Source organism: Rhopalosiphum maidis, chromosome 4 (genome assembly GCF_003676215.2).
Source record: "Rhopalosiphum maidis isolate BTI-1 chromosome 4, ASM367621v3, whole genome shotgun sequence".
Classification (NCBI taxonomy): Eukaryota; Metazoa; Arthropoda; class Insecta; order Hemiptera; family Aphididae; genus Rhopalosiphum; species Rhopalosiphum maidis.
Window position 1 is genome coordinate 33593614 of NC_040880.1, and position 18246 is coordinate 33611859.

The window sequence follows — 18246 nt, forward strand, 5'->3', positions numbered from 1 at the left end:
TAAAAATTAATTTAATTTACTGTATTATCTATATGAGTTATGATATTAACCATTAATTACTTTAATAGAAATGTATATGATTATTTTAGTAAATTACGCGCTAATGTATAGTTTTTTTTGTTAATATCATAATTTTAGTAAGCTACGAGTATAGTTTTTTAACAGACATGTAGTTTTTTAGGGGTTTGACCTAACCTATATTACAGTCCTTGTGTAACTCTTAAGTTATTAAATATTTAAATGATAAATAGTTGATCCAAATATCATTACCAAAATTGAGATTTTTAGTATATAATAATAAATGTATACAAATATACGTTTTATTTGTCAAGACTTAAACACTTGATTAACACTGCTATAGGTATATGAAGGTATATACGATATACCTATTTGTAGTATGAATATAATATGTAGGTACGTTGGATTAAAATAAAATCCACCTTTTAAATCTAACTTACCAACGTCTAATTTAAAATATTATCCTACCATACAAACCAGTTTTATGATCAATACTAATGCCTTTAATATTATGCATTATAAGAGGAGAACTGTGGGGAGAGGGGGCTGAACATGACTAAATCATAATTTATTTAAATGTCGAATCGGTTTAGGTGTAGTTACCTCAATCCATAAGAAAAATAAATAACGAATAACGGATCGTTATTCAGAAACTGATATCGTTGAGGATTTTGCAAAAAAAAGCACCAAATTGCTACTCGCAGATTGGTCAAAATAATTTTATATAATTTTTACTGTTTTCTTTTACTTATAATTTTGTATGGACTAAAACATTGTCCGTTTTTGTTATTAAATATTTAAATTACAATTTATTTATATGTACATATATATTAAGTATTAATGACTGATTTAAAATAAATAAATTATTTGCATTAAAAACATTAAATATTTGGTTTATTTTCTTGTTGGCAGTAGGTATTGTATATGGTAAAATTGTAAACAGTGTGTGCCTCCTAAAAAAAATCTGAATACGCCTCTGTAGGACAATAAATGTTTCAGTTTGATCATAGCGATGAAATATGATTTATACTAGAGAATACAATTGAATAATAATTGCATAATTCATATGGATTAATAAATTGAACAAATCATATTATAGTTGTATACAAAAGAATATTAATATCGAAAACAGTTTATTAATTGTTTGTATTAAAATTTATATATTCTCTAAAATCCAATCAATATAAGAAGACACTTTAGTATACACGCTTGGACTTTCATCACAAAATAAGCGACCAAAAGAAGAAATGCCTATCAAATAAAATTGTTTTTCCTTCAACCACATCAACGGACCTCCGGAATCACCCTGAAACATTGAAAATAAAATGTAATAATATACTTTTATTGGATTTGCTATCTATGAATTAAATATATTTTTTTAAATCATTGCTTTGATTAATATATTGATTTTAGAATGTTTAAAAACATATTTATATAAATAAATGTGAATAAAATTGATTTCCTATACACGTCACATTTTTTGTTGATAAGCATTTAAAGTTCAAATGTTTACGAAATATGTCAAAATCGTGAACATTTACAAGGAACTTTGAAGTTGAAAATTCATGACATTTTTTTTTATTTATATGTAAGGTTAAAAGATAAAATAAGATAAAACTGTAATACCTAATAAAGGTTTTCCATAACTTTATATTCAAATAACTATAAAAAAAAAATTCTAACGTCAATATAGAAACATTTTTATGAGCCTATTAAATTTAATTTTTTACGAAATCGCGTGAAATAACGATATATCACAATTTAAATATAGGTAATAATATAATATATCCTACTAATTATCGCAGACTGAAAAATCAAGTCCGTTCAGAATGATTTTTCGTATATTATGATACTTGTCATTGCATTCAAATTTAACACATCCATTATAGTGACCTATTTTCGATTTCTAGAATACAGTAGCGCAATACCCATCACTTGCTAGTCTTTTTTAATATTCAGTTCAAATTTGGAAAAATTAGGATATTTCATCGAAGAACAAATGATATCAACATCGGATCTTTACTCCTAATTCGTTTTTAGTAGAAATGATTTATTATATGAATAAATACACAGCAGTGACCCACACAAGGGTAAGATATACATTTTAACTTCTAATATGCAGCAAAGTGGTAACCTAATTTTCCATTTTTTAAATAAAATTAAAATAAAAAATTACTAAATACCTGACATGCATTTTTTCTTTGTTTTCCAGCACACAATTTTCTGTCATCGATAACTACTCCTTTAACATCTCTATAAATCATCCATTGACAATACTCGTTGTCTATGATTGGAACTCGAACTTCCTTTAAAGATGAAGACGTTTCTTCAACTAAATAATACTAATAATTATTTTTCAAATACTACGAAATATTTTCTCAAACATTTATTAGGTTGACAGACATTCAATCTATTTAGTAAGATTTTAATATCGATAATAATAATCATTGGAATCTATAATTAGTAAAAAAAATAAGAACGATTATAAACATATTTAATTTAGTATATTATAATTTTTGAAATGAAGTTGATAATTTATTATTCTATGGCAAATAAATAATAAATTTACCTGTATCAGTTTTTCCCCATCCAGTAATAAAAGGCAAATTATTTCCCATATCGATGTTTTTCATATCTGGTGATAATGGCAAACATATTGGTTGGATAAATGCTAGTTAAAAAAAAAAAAAAATAAACATCAAATCTTTTAAAAAATAATCAATGCATTTTTTTTTAAACACATTGTGTATCTTTTTCAATGGCATTATTAAACGTATCCTAATAATAATGGTATAGTAAGAAAAATATATTTTTGAAATAGTCTAACCAATAATAAACGCAGACAACGATATAAAAGAAGTATTTTAATATATAAAAATAAAACAATGGTTTGTAATATAAAGTATGATAAAATATTCCGATGAAAAGTGCTAAAAACACTTACTGGTAAAAGTAATATCATTTTTCAATACCACTAATCCGATGTCATTGGTATAAGATTTTTTGTTGTATTCTTTATGTTGTATATAACACGTTCGATTGGAACATCCAATGGGGTTACCCCATCATCGATTGTGGAATTCAAATTCAAGTCACTTAAGCGTGCAACTGTCCTGTAACAAATTTAAAAATTAGTTTTTTATGAAAAACTCCTCGTAAATGTTTTAACAACTAAATGTTATTTATTATTAAAATACATATGAAGAGAAAGAGAGTACCGAACTATTGACAAATATTACTTAATGGTGTCTGGGCTAAACTGAAGCGTTTCTAGCATATAAATTTATTTAATAGAAAAAAACTCTTATGAACAATTCGATTTCAAAAATGCTTTTTATATTTTACTAGAAAGTTTATGACATTTGAACTAGTTACATTTTCCAAATTTATCACATTCAATTTTTCAAAACCCTATAAGTAGAAAATATATAATAACTAGGTAAATATTTTTAAGTATTTTTCAGTCAATATTTAAAGTAGGATATTATAAAATCAGAGTCCAGTAGGTAAGACCTAAATAATGTGTTCCTCTTCTAAATAAAAAATTATCAATCCCATAATATTCTACGAAGATTAAATTACAAACATCGACTTCAAAAGTAATTAAAGATCAGTTAAATTGTTTGATTAAATATATTTTTTTGGCCTATTGTACCTATATAGCTGTAAACGTAACTAGAAATTATCCAAATGTCTGTTGCTTAAAAAATAAGCTTTCTTTGACATGTTAAACGTGATTTACTTACAATAAACTTCTCCCTATATTATCCAGACAACGGGCGATACTTAATACGTGCTTGTTAGATATTAATGTACCACCACAAGTCCATTTTATAGAATCATTTACATCATCTTTATCCTTGTATCCGAGAGCTACCATCCATGGCCAAACACCTGTACGATTGTAAATATTTAAGATAATTCATTTGTTTTTTTCATTTTTTAATACCCGAATGAATACAAATACTTCAAAAATAAAAAATAAATGTATCCAACCTAAATCTGAATCACTTCCTCCAACTATTCGAAAGCTTGGTGCCTTTCTTTTACCACATGTATCTTGTGATGGTAACTTAGATGCAACATATGATATGTCCTCATGCGATTTATTCAGTATTTTTGGTGAATCAATCGCAAACACAATCTCTAATAGATTATAAATAAAATATTGATAATTAGCCAACTAAAGCTTATATAATTTTGTGACATAGTCAAGTATCGGGGTTTAAAAGTTATTAGAAATTTAATAATATAATGACCCAAAGACAATACTATAGAGTTGATCTGGAAAAACGACAAAAATCAATTGGAAAATTGACAACTAAGAGTTGTATTTATTTATTTTACGCAAATGGTGTTTGATGAGTTCTAAATTTTTGAGAAATATAGTATTTTTGTATTTGAGTCACTATACCAATAAAAATAAATTAAAATTAAGTAATTAGTCTATATATTTTGTCTTGAAAAAAACATATTGAAAAAAGAAATAAAATCATTCCTAGATAATAAATAAAATAAGTTGGACAAAAAAACAACTAATATGAAAAATCAATTGGAAAATTGACAACTTTATCTTATAGATAATAAGATTAATATAAATTATAAGATATAGAGTAATTTATTTAATTATTTTACACTAATGGTGTTTGATGAGTTTTACATTTTTAACAATTAAAATATTTTTATTTCAATAAGTCAATAGATCAATAAAAAAAGATTAAAATCAAGTACTTAATTTACATATTTGGCTTAAAGGAAACATATTTGAAAAAGATACAAAATCATTCCTAGAAACGAAAATTATATTCCTCAAATTTTAAAAATTAGAAAATAAATACAAAATATTTATGTTATATATGAGTGTTGTGTTATAAGAGATGGCAACTTGGTCACAGTATAAGCAAGCAGAATAAATTGTAGATGCTCTATGCACTGAGTGCTGGAAACAATTAATAAAAGAAGTTGGATAAAAAAACAAGATACGCAAATAAATAATAATAAAGGACAATACGAGTACAAGAATGTGATCATTTATCACTGATCAATAATACGTGCTGTCTGCTGAGTTCAAAAAATACTAATATCGTAGTAATAGGAGATATGATTGATAGGTAATTTTATTATGTATAAGTCCCATTAGTCAAATAATAAAAAATGCGAGAGTTAGTATATTCTAACAATCTAAGAATATACCAAATATATATAGAAACACGGATAAAAGTCAAATTGTTAACTAATATTTGGGTTGAAAGCTAAAACTAAAAGAGAAACTATTGAGGTTTTATACCTTTTCCAAAGTATAAGACTTATGAGTTATTCACTATCTTTAGGAAGAGCAGTTATAATTCCGACAATAAGGGTTGTGATTATAAAATATTGTTCTTTTCTCATATTGATATCTGAACGTAATACTGAAAGTAAAAAAAATTGTATTATTTTGAATGGCATAAACAGCATGACACATACACATATTACTCTCACAAATGCCAATATAATATAATATCTGAATATATACGTGATAAAACAAGATAGCTATGTAATTGTAATTTAGATTTACTTAAATTCTCATTATATTTGAACATAATTTTAAGAAAAAACAAAATTACATGGTTTGCCTTAATATAATATCATAATAATAGAAAAATGTACAGTATTTTTAGCAGAAACGTATTTAGGTATTTTTCTTAGGGGGTTATAAATTATTCTAGTTGTCACTTACTTTAGCCACTGACCCTCATCATAACTCCATAATTGGTCAGTTAGTTTTTTGTGTTCAAACTGAAAATTAAACTTTTACAACAAATGGCTATTATTATAGTTATTTTGGTACTTATAAGTTATATGCCTATGTTAATTTCACATAGTTAATATATAGTATAATTAATTAATAATTATATATTGAAGACTATTTACTACTATATATAACTACCTATTATTATTTGAAGCTGTGATTATAGATTTTATGCACAACATATTTACATGATTTTATATGCAATGATTCAAAGTTTATATTATTGTTATATAAAAAAAAAATCTATTTATTTAATAAATACTCAAGATACACACACCTTTTAAACTTGATTGTGATGTTTGAACGATAACTTACTGTAAGCTTCAAGTGAAATAAACAATAAATTCAAATACGGAGTGATAATACTAAAATACTTAAATGGTTAAATAATAACAATAATATACCCAAACTAGAGTTTTGAATTGTTGAATTATCATGTGAGTGGTTTTGATGAATACTATTTAAAATTTTATTAATTAGCTAAATTAAACTGAACAAATTTAAAGAATACAGAAGGAACTAAGAGCATATCGTATTACAATAGCCAATACGAAACAAAATGTAAAATATTCATTTCAATTTTATACCAAATAAAACTAAATAATACAAATCTGCTAACATTTATGGTAATGATAACTATTATGATTTTAGAGTTATGTCTAAAATACATTTATATTAGAGGAACGTATATTTTGTTTCAACACACATAATAATAATATCAACTAAATACCTTTAATTTTAAAATGTAAAACAACTAATAATAAAAACAGATTATTATAACCATTATTTAGGTAAAATATAAATACGTATTTCGTTCCTTTTCATACGAGACCAGTATTGATGATCGTATTTCTGATGTAGTACCTACTAGATGTAAAATATGCGTTGCCACTGTAACAATACAAAGCAAAAACAAATTTAAAAAACGTAATAATTATTATTATTGTAAGTAACGAGCTACCATCGAGTTTCACTAAGGTATGGAGTACAGCTTTTTGATATTTTTTTCCCCCATCCTTGAATATTATTATTGACCGTTGATTTTTTGTGTATGTGAATATACAGCATGATAATTTTTTTTTAGAGGGGAAATTTGTTTTCGTCGGTAAAAAACACTGACAATGTTTAAAACATTACAGTATCTGAGTGTTATAGAGGGGAGTAATAATTGAGCAATTACTAAATCATGTTTAAAATTTGTAAAAAATTTGTATTATGATGAACTCATTGGCATTGAAAACACAAGTGTAGGTAGGGGAAAGGTGTCTAATATGGCCACCCTAAGATTCAATATAGTGTCGCACTCTAGAGTTTTTTTTTTATGAAAACTTCAATATTGGCTATTTCATTATCTTTTTATTGTCTATTATAGACTAGTTTTATGGTATGGAGAACAGATTTTGATATTTTTTTCCAACCTCAAATACCACAATTTGCCATTGGTTATTACTGTGTGTTGCTTATTTGGAGGGGTGATTTGTTTTTGACAATAAAACTCAAAATTAATGTTAAAAACATTTTTGGATCCAATTGATTAAAGAGGGGAGTAATAATAAATCAATTACAGAATCAAATTTAAACTATGTAAATATTTCGATGACGTAATTTGCGTCGAAAACACAAGTGTAGGTACACTGAAATTTTAGTATAAATTATATTTTAGAAAAAAATGTTTGTTTTTTATTTTTTATTATTTTTAATGCTCAATGTCAAGTTATTTTGTTCTTATACTCCATAAAATTGATTTTAAATACATCGTAAATTTTCATATGTATTACTGCATTTTAGTAGTTTAGTAGCTAAAAATAATTGTTTTTGAGCATTTAAATATATTCGATAAATATAAAATTATATTATGTATCAGTCTATATATTATCTCTTAGTGTTTTCAAAATAATCAGGAAAACAGTTGGTCAAAACATTTATAAGTTTAGTAGTGATAGGTAATTATTACAAAATATCGCAAATATGTAATAGTAAAAATATTTTAAAGTTACAAAAATCTTTAAAATTTTCATTATTTTTTGGTTGAAAATAATATAAAATTAGGATTATTATTTACATCTATTAAGAAAAATGTTGATCGTAAGTTCTTTTTTTTTTATGAGGATTTTTAACGAGGGTATTTATTTAAATAGATCTTTTATGTTCAAATTTTAACGAAAAAAGATATTTAATCGGGATGAATAACGAGTTTAGTTAATTTGTTGCAATTTAAAATTATTAGTCATGAGTAATTTTTGTAGTACTTTTTAACATTTGCATTTGACATATTTTATTATATTTTATACACATAGTATACTGTATAGTTTTTCAATAAAGGGTTTTCAGTAAAAATGTATTTAATCTACTGTATAACAACTTATATGAGTTGTGATATTAAACATTACTTTAATAGAAACTTATATCATTTTATTAGTATATTACGCATGGTGTGTAGTTTTTCTTGTAAATATCATAATTTAAGCAAACTACGAGTACAGTTTTTTAACAGACATGTAGTTTTTTAGGGGTTTAACCGTTTAACCTAACCTGTATTAGAGTCCTTGTGTAACTCTTAAGTTATTGCATACTGAAATGATAAATAGCAAAATCCAAATATCATCACCAGAATTGAGATTTTTAGTAAATAGTAATAAATGTATACAAATCTACGTTTTATTTGTCAAGACTTAAACACTTGAATAACACTGCTATAGGTATATGAAGGTATATACGATATACCTATTTGTAGTATGAATATAATATGTAGGTACGTTGGATTAAAATAAAATCCACCTTTTAAATCTAACTTACCAACGTCTAATTTAAAATATTATCCTACCATACAAACCAGTTTTATGATCAATACTAATGCTTTTAATATTATGCATTATAAGAGGAGAACTGTGGGGAGAGGGGGCTGACCATGAATAAATCATAATTTATTTAAATGTCGAATCGGTTTAGGTGTAGTTACCTCAATCCATAAGAAAAATAAATAACGAATAACGAATCGTTTTTACAGTCAAGTGGGTAATTTCGTACAAAACGTTTTAATATATTTTAAATAATCGGTGGTAGTAAACTTGAAAAAAGTGCAAATTACAGAAGGTACTGATTATAAAAACAAATTTAAATCAAGATTGTAAATATTTATGTATTAATATATACATACTAATTTAAGTTATAGCAGTAGGTACACAAGTGTTTTCATATGTGGACCGCAAACAATGGCCCTGTCCAATTATTTAATTAGTAATTTTTTTGACATATATTTACCGTATTCACTTAAAATGCAAAAGAGACGAAAATCATATAATATTGTGAGAAATACAAAATATAATGTATACTAAATAAATTACAATTTTATACTGTTATATTTAACATATCAAGTTTATATAAATAAATATATCATCAAGAACAATCATCTAGACGCGTGTTAAATATTCATTAATTAATGAAACGTATAAAATATAATTTTTTTAAAGATCAACGAAGATATTCATAATCATAAAAGATACGAAGTCCGTTATCGGTGTTTTGTTTTTATGTAATTTGACAATATAATGTATTTCATTGAGTACCTATATTAATCACGCCAACGGCGATGGAATACAAAAATTATGTAACAAAAGCTATTTAGATATTAACATATTAATTATCTATAAAATAATGAACTGTGACTTAAATAAAATACATAAGTGCTCGTATAATTTCTATGAATTAATAAATCGATTAAATCATTATTAGATTTACAGTTTACTGCAAATTACCGTTAATATTAAAGTAAAAAGAGTTTAAGTGCATCAGTTGTTTATATTATCTAATATCCAATCCATGTAAGATGTCACTTTTGTGTAGACGCCCGGATAACCCGGATGCCCGCATTCCTTAAAACCATAAGAAACAATGCCAATCAAATAAAACTGTTTTCTGTTCGACCACATTAATGGACCTCCGGAATCGCCCTGATTCAAAATGAAATAAAAATATTATTTAACAACTTTTTTTTTTTAGGTTAAAAAAAAAATAAAATTAATACCCGACAAGAGTCTTTTCCTCCTTTTGGATAACCAGCACATATCACCTTATCATCGATTACGGTTTTATAAGTTGCATATGTCTGTTTGCATGCTGTTAAATTCGAAATTGGTATTTGAACTTCCATTAAAGACGTCGAACTCATCTCATCTAAATATAATTAATACTTATTTTTACAAGTATTACGAAAACATTGAAATCTTTCATTGCCCGACATCTATAATGTAAATAACTCACTTATTAAACTTAATTGTAATGTAATTAGGAATTTCTAATTTGATTAACCACCTTTAATTATTAATATTATCATACATTTTTATTGATAGCAATCGATTCATTTTTGCGAAATGCGTGTCTTCCATAATTAAAGTATAATGTTAATAAAATATGTTTCAATAAAAAACTAGGTAAACTGGTTAATTAAATAATCTAATAAAGATAAAGAGTTTTAAAGACATTTTTTTTTTTTTTTTTAAGTTGATGAATTACTTAAAATGTATAAATGCTCAAATACTATATTTACTACTGATAACAAATAATAATAGTAAATACCTAACTATATTTGACTGTTTTTATGGAGTTCTATGAATAATATAATATTTTTATTACTGTTTTGAGGTGAAGCATTGATACTTCCCCAGCCTGCAATAAATGGCATATTGTGTGACTTTTCAACCTTTTTCATATCAAGTGATGCTGGTAAGCAAATCGGTTGGATCATTTCTGCAAAAATTAATTAATGTTTAATAGTTAATAGATAATACCTAAAATATACATTTTTCAATAAATACTATGACGAAGATACGCTTTAAACTCATTAAAGCATTTGCTACCTAGGTACGTACTATTTTATTCAACGTGTGTATTATGATAGTTTATGAATGATAAACTAACTTCATGCTAATACTAATATAGAGACAAATAAATCTTCTATAGCATAATAGATAGACTTTAACCATGGTTATAAACACCTATCTTATGACTAACAGGAAGTACCCTACAATATAGATATACGAGTAGATATGTTATATGATGATAATATTAATTCTAAGCTCACCGTTAAAAGTAACACTATTTTTTAACACCAGCAATGCAATGTTATTGGTGTATTTTTGTGTGTCGTACCCCTCATGGTATATAATACGTTCGATCAGAATATCTAATGGTTTTGCCCCGTCATTGATCATGTGATCCAAATCTAACTCGCCTAAGCGTGCCACAGTTCTGCAACGAATTAAATAATTAATTTTAAAAAGGTAATCCTTAGTTCCTTTGGTTCCTCATAAATGTTATGGCCAGTACATTATATTTTTAAATTATGATTTAAAATACATATGAACAGCAGTTGACAATTGTTAACTAATTCGATTTAATATTATTTACTTACAAAACTTTTTTCCCAGTTTTGGTGGCGCATGTGGCGGCAGTTAAGACATGTGTGTTAGAAATTAATGTACCACCACATAACCATTCAATAGAACTTTTGTTTTGATCTGCATTTTTGTATCCTAGGACTACCATCCATGGCCAAGCACCTGGATTTTTCAATAGAAATAATGATTAGATAATATATTTTTTATTACATTGTTTTACATTATATAACATAGTACATCAATATAATACATAAATTTAATTTATTTAAAATGTATGGTTATGGTGTTATGAATAAATTCTTACCCAATCGGGATTCACTTCCTCCAAGTATTCGAAAGCTTGGGGTTTTTCTTTGGCCACACATGGCTTGTGTTGGCAATTTAGACGCACGATCCTCATCTTTTTCTTTTGTCAAATTGTTATTCTTTGATGCAAACTCTAAATCGGAAGGAGTTAATTTTACTTGACTTATTGATACAATTGAATCTGTAAATATGATGATTCCTAATAAAAAAAAAAAACAAAATTTATAGAATTGAAACTGATTACTGAACATTTTATGATTATATGTATCTACAGTATAAAATATTATTGATAGTAAATATTATTATTTATTTGTGATAATTTTTCAGGATTTTTCAGTAGTATTGTACGTTTTTCAAAACTATGATAGCATATTCAAAGTATGGCGTGTGCTATTATTGTAAAAAAAAATAATTATTCTTACTAGAAAAGTGCTATAGGATAAACGTGTTTAAACATATTTCTGTCCATTTTATAAAATTTTAATTTTGTGGCAGAAAAGGTTTTGTATACATAATATCATAAATAGGTTTGAATTATAACGTTAATAGCATGCTTTACCACATATCTATACATACATTTTGGAAGAATTAATTTTTGCTATCAAAATTACATTACCCATAGTGGGGGACGTTTCTATGAATTGTTCTGGTGAATATCTTATGTCATAAAATTTTGAACTTATAAAAAAAAAATAATATGGAATTGCGATAAACTTTTTTTTTATTAGAACTACATATAAGTAATCTTAACATTTCAAATAATAGACAAAAAAGGAAATATTTTTATGAAATTCTTACTAAAATTAATTTGAAATTTTCTGAGTTTTCAAAATGTTAAATTTAAATGAATATAAAAAAGATGACTATAAAATTTAATTATTTTGCAATTATTAAATGCGCAATTTATTAAGTAATTTTTATTACCAATTGATATTCATAGAAAAAAACTTAATATAATGGAACATTTTAAAATTGAACCTATAAATAGGTTGAAAATAGACAACGTTTTTTTTTCGAAATTAAACTATTTCATATTTTTAAGATAAGTTAATATATACTTTTGGTAAAAATTTCATGTATCTACAGTTATTTGTTTTTGAATTATACAAAAATTACATAGTGTAAACATTCTCGTTTTTTCTAAACTTTTCAGATTTTTGTGATAATTATTCAATATTAACCAATAGGTAATTTAATATTCTTAGTTGATTACCTGGTTGATGATATGATTTGTTTACTAATTATAATGGTAAATGTGATTATTGGAACTGTCGTTATAGTTATCCAGAAATACTTAAGTGCCGATCGACTGTTAACCAAAAATAAAGTAAAATTCATTTTAAATATTAGTTTATTAATGAGAATTATTTGTTTCAACCTATTATGATTTTATTACTTGTTTTATTACATTATATATTTTATTATATTGTGTATTATGTATACGTGATATAACAATAACGAAAATTGTATTTTAATATGTATTGTTAAACATTATGTTAATTTATAATAATTCCTTATATTATATTATAACCTGTAGGATAACATTATAAAAAAAACTAAATATTCTTATTACAAATATTAAAATTAAGAGATATATTATTATACGATATAAAATATTGCACATGTTTTTAAAATGTTAGCAGAAAATAATCACTAAATAATAACTTATTTTAATAAAAATAGAACATTATTAAAAATATTATTCCTATATTTTAAAATAATAAAAAAATATATAGTTTTATATTTCATAAATTTTTCAAATGCCACATAATATTTTACTCACCATCATAGGGGAGAGACGTTATCATCCCGACCATAAGGGTGACAAAAATAAAATATAGTTCTTTTCTCATGTTGAAACTGTAAATAATAATTATTCATATGATAAAGTTTGAATATTATAACCCAAATAGTTATGATTATATATATATGTATACAGTAGTTTCCCAATTTCTATATAGAAATGTAAACATCATCACATAATTGTATTAACAAGTATAGATAGGGAAGTATATAATATTACCATAGGTTATGCTTTATAATAATTGATTACTATGCGCATCTCCTCTACATATGATAAATGCCATAATTCACCATTTTTGATTGGTAGATATTGTTCTTTTTATAAAAATATATAAAATATTGTTATTATCCAACAATAAGTGGAGATATAGACTAAAAATATTGCGTGAAAAAAATATTTAAATTGTGAGTGCGTATATCAAAATGCTGTGATCATACTATCTATCTATTTTATCACGGATAATATGATGTTGAGCAATTTACTATTTATAGAAAATTTAAATTTCGAAACACTTTTTCTGATGTTTATAATAAACCACCAATATAACTCTATGAATAATGTTTAAATCAGTCTTTCAACTATTAACTAATAATTTTCAGTTTCATTTTTTTTTCCAATAAATATAAAATATGTTATATTGTTATAGTATAGGATTTTGTCAACATACGTTTTCAATCAATTTTTATACTAAATAATATAAATAATTAACAACTGATGAAAGTGTTAAATTTAATAGGTAACATTTGACTATAAAGTATTATTTTAAATTTTATAACTTTATGCTTGAATTATCATTCTACATTTGACGAGACTTTATCATAGGTACTTAAGTATACAACAATTTGCGAGGTCTTTGTTTTCTTTGTTTATTCGAACATATACGATAACCTGGTTTATTATTATAAAAACGTATATTTAAGTCGGATGCACTATAAATAAGAATATAAGATACCTGTATAGTTTTTTGTTCTTTGTTGATGTCGACGTTTATATATGTAGAATTCTTGATGAGCGTTAAATCACTTAAATCTGTTATCAGCAAAGTAAAAAGACTACATAATATATCAAAGAAGAATATTATTACAAATTATCAGTGAGTATAATAACTCGGAAGAATATTGTTTGAAATGTTATGACACACAAGCAGACCATTATTGTGAACAGGTATTAGCGAAGCCGTGTACCTATGTGAATATTTTAATTATGGGCGTTGCAATTTTGGAGGGGCGAAATGGTTTGTCTTGTGGTTTAACTCGAAATTTTAGTTTGAGATCAGTTATGGATAACTAGAGAGGGGAGAAATAATTAAATGGTTAAATCACAGTGTATATAAAAACAAATAATATACTGCAGATATAATATAAGTACAATAATTTTTTCTTATATTGGTACTCCTTAAAGATAACTAAGTAAGTAAAATATTAATATAAATATTATACTAATAAATTATAAGGTTAAAAACAAATTTTAATATAATATCTTAAACATGAACCATTATATTTTACAGTAGATACAATTGTAGGCACCTACTTGTTAGAAGAATCAATTCTCTGTTTTATGTTTTTATATTTTAGTTCTATTACTTAGAAAGTTTCGCTAACGAAAATATGAAGTTTTAAAAACCATAATTTTATAATTATTTTAGTTAACCGATATGAAAATAATTTTTCAATTTTTTTTAAACGTATACGATATTATAATACCTTTTCAACCAAAGTCATACTTTAACGAGTTGTCTCGTTCTTACACAAATATACTCGTAATTTTTTTCTTGATAATAAACGGCCAAAACCCCGTTTTTTTAAAAAAATGGAGTTATCTCGTTTTTGCACGAACCCCTTCAGTTATTTGTTGAATATATCATTAACATTATTATTGTTGCCTTGTATTTAACTTTCAGTTCTACGAAGTTTTAAAAATAATAAACTAAAATGAGGAAAAATAACACTCTAAAAGAGCATACCTATTCATTTCCTTGTTGCTGTTCTCCATAATTTATGATATTGAAATATAATACACATTAATCAAGGATAAAATAATTGTTATGATTCTTGTAAGGTTATAATAGAATATAGATATTTCGTTTTTGAATCTAAAAAAAAAAAAATAATCGATTTTGTCAAAAACTATATTTGTGTAAAATTTTTCGTCTTCTTTGTTTTTTTCCATAATTATTTTGAAAAATATTTACTACTATTTTTATTTTTCTTTAGTAAAAATTAGATTTATTTTGCAAAAAAACCTTCAAAGTTGACAATCTAAGCATTTATTTGACTACTTATTGTGATCTACACATAAAAAAAAATACATCATTGTAAAATTAAAACATTCTTTGTTCCGCTTAGAATTTAAAACTTTTTAAAATTATATAAATGTTGATAATTTTAAGAATAATATATTTACAAATTAAACCACAAATACTTGTTAAAAAGTTTGAAATCTTATACCAATATCTTAATATCTTTATATTATATGTTTAATACACGACGATTATTTTTAATATACCTAGGTAAAGTACTCTTCCGCTAACTGCTAATGATATATTATTAATATAAGATAAACTTCTATTGCTATAAAATATTCCGAAATTGATAATTTGTTCCAATAATGGCGATAATTCAATTACTTTAGGCAAGTCCAAATTTAAAAAATACAGAATTTGTGTTTCCGTAGTGTTTATGTAGTGCGAAAACAAGTCGTCCATTTTTAGTTTAACAACGGGTTTCATTGTATGCAAATATGATATAATATACGTCGTCAATTTTGAGATAAAAAATGTCAAATGTGCGCAAACGACTTAATTCTTGTTATAAAGTGTATTTTAGATGTATTTATATATTTAATATAATTTTTTTTTTTATTATTAACATAGTTATTAATTTGTATTCATTAATTTTTCTTGTAATCTTTTTCATATTATTATGAATTCCGTGCTCCATCAGCAGACTTATTTATACTTTAATATAATAATTAGGGCTCGGATTTATATGTAAATACATATTTTCACTGTGACTTGATAAATTAATTTAAGTGAGTGATAAATTTGTTTCGAGGGATTTCCAATGAAATTGACTATATTTTATATTACATATTTTTACATATTTTGCCATAAGTACATGATTTTACATATTTCTCAATAATTCCATTTTGTTCTTCATATTTTGACAACATGTTTATTTACGATTTTGTAATAATTGTTAATTATGTGCGATTGTATTTTTCAATACAAACAATTTACCATATTTCCAAGAGTACAAAATAGTAACAAAAAAAATATCAATTATTGAACTTAATCTACGGTAAATATAACTTACTCCTTCAGACATAGTAAAAATGCAATACTATCCAATAACATCAGTGGAAGCCGAAAGATCATTTAGTCGGTATAAGGCAATTTTACGATCAAATCGAAGATCTTTTGCATTTCAAAATTTCAAACGGCTATTATCATAAATTGTAATCAAGATAATTAAAATTTTAATTTTTTTTTTTAACTTTTTATATTTATATTTTATAATTTGTAACACCTTTTTTTAATAATTTTACTTTAAAATATAATTTGTTTCATTTGAAACTCATATGGATATATTATATAATTTAATCTTAATGAATAAATTATATTAGTAACTTACATATTTTGATTTTTAAGCACATATTTTACTAACGTGAATACATATTTTGGTTTCATAAATACATATAAATCCGAGCCCTAATAATAATACTAATTATATAGGTACGTCATATTTTATTAATAAGTATATTTTTTTTGCATTTACGTTTGATAGGTAATTTGATAATGAAAAATGATATGCTGTAATAGCAATATCAATTAATTTAAAATTAAATCATCGTAATAGAGTTTATTTTATAATATGAATATTAAATTATTTTAGATTATCTATAAACCACATTATAATTACTATATTCGTCCTTCATTTGTTGATTATTCCATTGTAAAAGTTATTTTTCTTTACATAATCTCAGGTATAGTGTTGTGTTTTAACAAAAAATTAAAATACATACATATTAAAGTTCTTTTTATAAATACAACTTAGTGACGTAACTTCAATACTCTTCCCTAGTCGTAAGATCATCAATGTAAGTACCAAACAACCATAAATGTATTTTATTTACTCTTATATTGCTTATTTTTAAATCAAATACCAGTATACAACGTACTGCCGAACTAAATCGATTTTTTATTTTTTGCATGATTGTTTTTATTAAATTCAATACTCATTAATTTGCTTAAAAATATTCTATTTTAGTGTTAATTTATTTTATAAAAAGATTTCAATAATTAATAGTAAGGAGGTGTAATAATAAAATACTGTAAAAACGTAATTTATATTCACGATATATCTGGTATTTTTATATGGTAAAACCTGTATGGTTAAAATTGTTTATAAGATTGTATGTAAAAAATCTCCAAGCTGTAAAACAACTGAGTGTAAAAATTTTAGCACAACTCTGTTGTTAATGCATTACTGTGTTAGTGTTCCTCTGATCAAAATAATAATATTCACATACTCATATTATGTTTCTAAATCAAAAACCTGTTTTTATTAGTGATGTTGGCCGTCGCATACTTAGTCTTTGGGTCAACGAAGTTCAACCTTTTATTTTTAAGTATAATTATCTTATGGTAGCTTAACCATATTTATATAAAACACATAAACAATTTTGACTAAAAAAAAAAAATATATTCTACTAAATATTCTTTATATTTTCAAAAATATTTAGCAGATGATATTTGTTTTTTAGATGAGGTTTGTTGTTGAAAACGGCTGTATAGATTCATAATAATTACACTGTGCAATAAACCGATAAAGTTATATCTCAAGTTTTTTTTCTTTTACACAATTATAGTAATATGGAGATAACAGTATTAAAAGAGACTCGTTTTAAGTTCGTTAGTACAAATGGGCATG

At 24.4% G+C, this 18246-nt stretch overlaps 1 protein-coding gene across 1 annotated transcript; it reads right to left on the bottom strand.

The window, feature by feature from the left end:
* Window positions 1-1174: 1174 nt before the first annotated feature.
* LOC113548826 (transmembrane protease serine 9-like) lies at window positions 1175-14487 on the bottom strand. The gene is given in 15 exon segments (XM_026949908.1): window positions 1175-1324; window positions 2202-2350; window positions 2588-2689; window positions 2963-3044; window positions 3047-3131; window positions 3765-3912; window positions 4015-4164; window positions 9609-9759; window positions 9834-9982; window positions 10442-10555; window positions 10890-11056; window positions 11220-11367; window positions 11510-11710; window positions 13295-13371; window positions 14268-14487. Coding segments are annotated over 14 exon segments (1866 nt in total). The 5' UTR covers window positions 13365-13371; window positions 14268-14487.
* Between the last annotated feature and the right edge of the window lie 3759 nt (window positions 14488-18246).